A 2,187-nucleotide genomic window follows, 5' to 3' on the forward strand; every position below is an offset into this window, starting at 1 on the left:
GCTCCCCATTTGCTTTGCATCCAACAAAGATTTTAGCCGTCCGATTTATAAATAGAGTAATAATCAAATTATTTTTCGGCTATCTCTGATTTCGTACTGCATATCGATCGTCCATGCTGTTATTTGAACATCATTTCACAAAATAAATGTATAAAATCGGCCGTGCTATATAAAGTGAATATTTTACGTCGACTCAAATCCATCCAAAACAGATGATGAAGTTGACGACGATGATCGTATTAATATTTGGCTTCCTAAACTAATGGCGACAACTGCAAAATTGAAAATGCGTGACAGTGAAATATAATATACTCTACACAGTGCGGTTGTGATCAGTTTGGGCAACGAGTTTCACACAAATTGTAATTAGAAGCAAGCAGCAAATGAGATTGCAGAAGGAATGCTAGTGCCACTTTTATTTAAAAAACTTACAACAAAAATGACCTACATTACATCGACGATTTGATTACATACTAATTTAAAACAGCGAGCCCATTACAGCCTAAGTGATAAGGTGGACGCCTTATTTTAGAAAGATCTTATTATCAACCGGCAACCAGTTGAATGACAGGGCTCAGCATACAATATTTGGATGCTCCATCTTTTATGACTTCATGAAATCAAAACACGATCTTCTACTGTAACATTCTCTCCCATACCTGAAATGCAAAGTATAATATGATGAAGCTCATGTAGACAAAAATAGAGAGGAGAATAATGATATTTTTGTGGATATATTAGTGCATTTCAGAAGGAATTAATGACAGGAAAGCAAATGTAACTGCATTAAAATAGTCGTTACCTCGTATTCATGATCGTTAGAATCGCAATAGATTGGCACTGGCGTAGAAATGTATTTCTAACGGTAGGGAGGAGGTGGCGGAGACATGTAGTAATACGGTGGAGGAAGGGGGGATGGTGGCGGGGGAGACTTGTAGTGGTAGGGAGGAGGAGGAGAGGGGGATGGTGGTGGAGGAGACGTGTAGTGGTATGGGGGAGGAGGAGATGGGGATGGAGGTGGTGGAGACTTGTAGTAATAGGGCGGAGGAGGTGATGGAGATGGAGGTGGTGGAGACTTGTAGTAATAGGGCGGAGGAGGTGATGGGGATGGAGGGGGTGGAGAATTGTAGTGGTATGGGGGAGGAGGAGAGGGTGATGGGGGTGGAGGAGACTTGTAATAATATGGTGGTGGAGGGGACGGAGATGGAGGGGGAGGGGATATGTAGTAATACGGGGGAGGAGGAGATGGGGATGGAGGTGGTGGCGATTTGTAGTGATAGGGGGGAGGAGGAGATGGGGATGGAGGGGGTGGAGAATTGTAGTGGTATGGGGGAGGAGGAGAAGGTGATGGGGGTGGAGGAGACTTGTAATGATACGGTGGTGGAGGGGACTGACTTGGAGGCGGTGGGGACTTGGAGTAATACGGTGGAGGAGGAGATGGGGATGGTGGGGGTGGAGACTTGTAGTGGTAAGGAGGAGGAGGAGATGGGGATGGCGGGGGAGGTGATTTGTAGTAGTATGGAGGTGGAGGAGATGGAGGCGGCGGTGGCGGAGAATTATAGTGATACGGAGGTGGAGGGGACACGAATGGAGGCGGCGGAGACTTGTAGTAATAGGGAGGAAGGAATGGGGATGGCGGCGGTGGAGACGTGTAGGCGTAGTTGTTTGCCTCAACAGAGGGCAGTATGATTGAAGCCATCAGGCAAAACACTGACATAATGAAAAGCGCCATCGGAGGATGATCGAGATCCATTGTTGAGACGCTGTTTATAGGAAGCCAAGCTCCCTATATATATAGAGAGCGCAAGGTGAGCATCCAGGTATCTCTGTCATGTTGCGCTGTATTTGGCACCGACATGGCTATAGAAAGTCAGGATTCGAGAACTGGTCAATGTTTTTTTTTTTTTTCATGTAGGAATCTTGTCCAACGCCCTTGTAAATTTGACTGGAACTATATTTCACGTGCTGCATGTGTTGGGGATTATGACAGTCAAATTAGTAGTTTACCACCAACCATACAAACTAAACGTTTAACACTAATCACGTAGTGGCAGCGATGCATTAATGACTAAACTAAAATGGAGCATGCGTGTTGCACTGAGGGGTTTTAATTGAGTGCCTGTTTATGGGAGTTTGTTAAGATTGGATTTTGTTATTGTCGATCAAAACATGAAAGGTAAACGTTTA

The 2,187-nt window shown here is 44.9% G+C and overlaps 1 protein-coding gene across 1 annotated transcript; it reads right to left on the reverse strand.

The window, feature by feature from the left end:
- Nucleotides 1–389: 389 nt before the first annotated feature.
- On the reverse strand, nucleotides 390–1,746 carry LOC149220230 (uncharacterized). Its single transcript, XM_089382762.1, has 2 exons — nucleotides 803–1,746; nucleotides 390–659 (listed from the first exon to the last, which is right to left on the reverse strand). The coding sequence occupies exon 1, from the start codon at nucleotides 1,730–1,732 to the stop codon at nucleotides 860–862; it is 873 nt and encodes a 290-aa protein (XP_089238888.1). The 5' UTR covers nucleotides 1,733–1,746; the 3' UTR covers nucleotides 390–659; nucleotides 803–859.
- Nucleotides 1,747–2,187: the final 441 nt, after the last annotated feature.

Source organism: Pinus tabuliformis, chromosome Q, assembly GCF_031772625.1.
Source record: "Pinus tabuliformis cultivar Carrire ecotype Pingquan chromosome Q, CPIR1, whole genome shotgun sequence".
NCBI lineage: Eukaryota > Viridiplantae > Streptophyta > Pinopsida > Pinales > Pinaceae > Pinus > Pinus tabuliformis.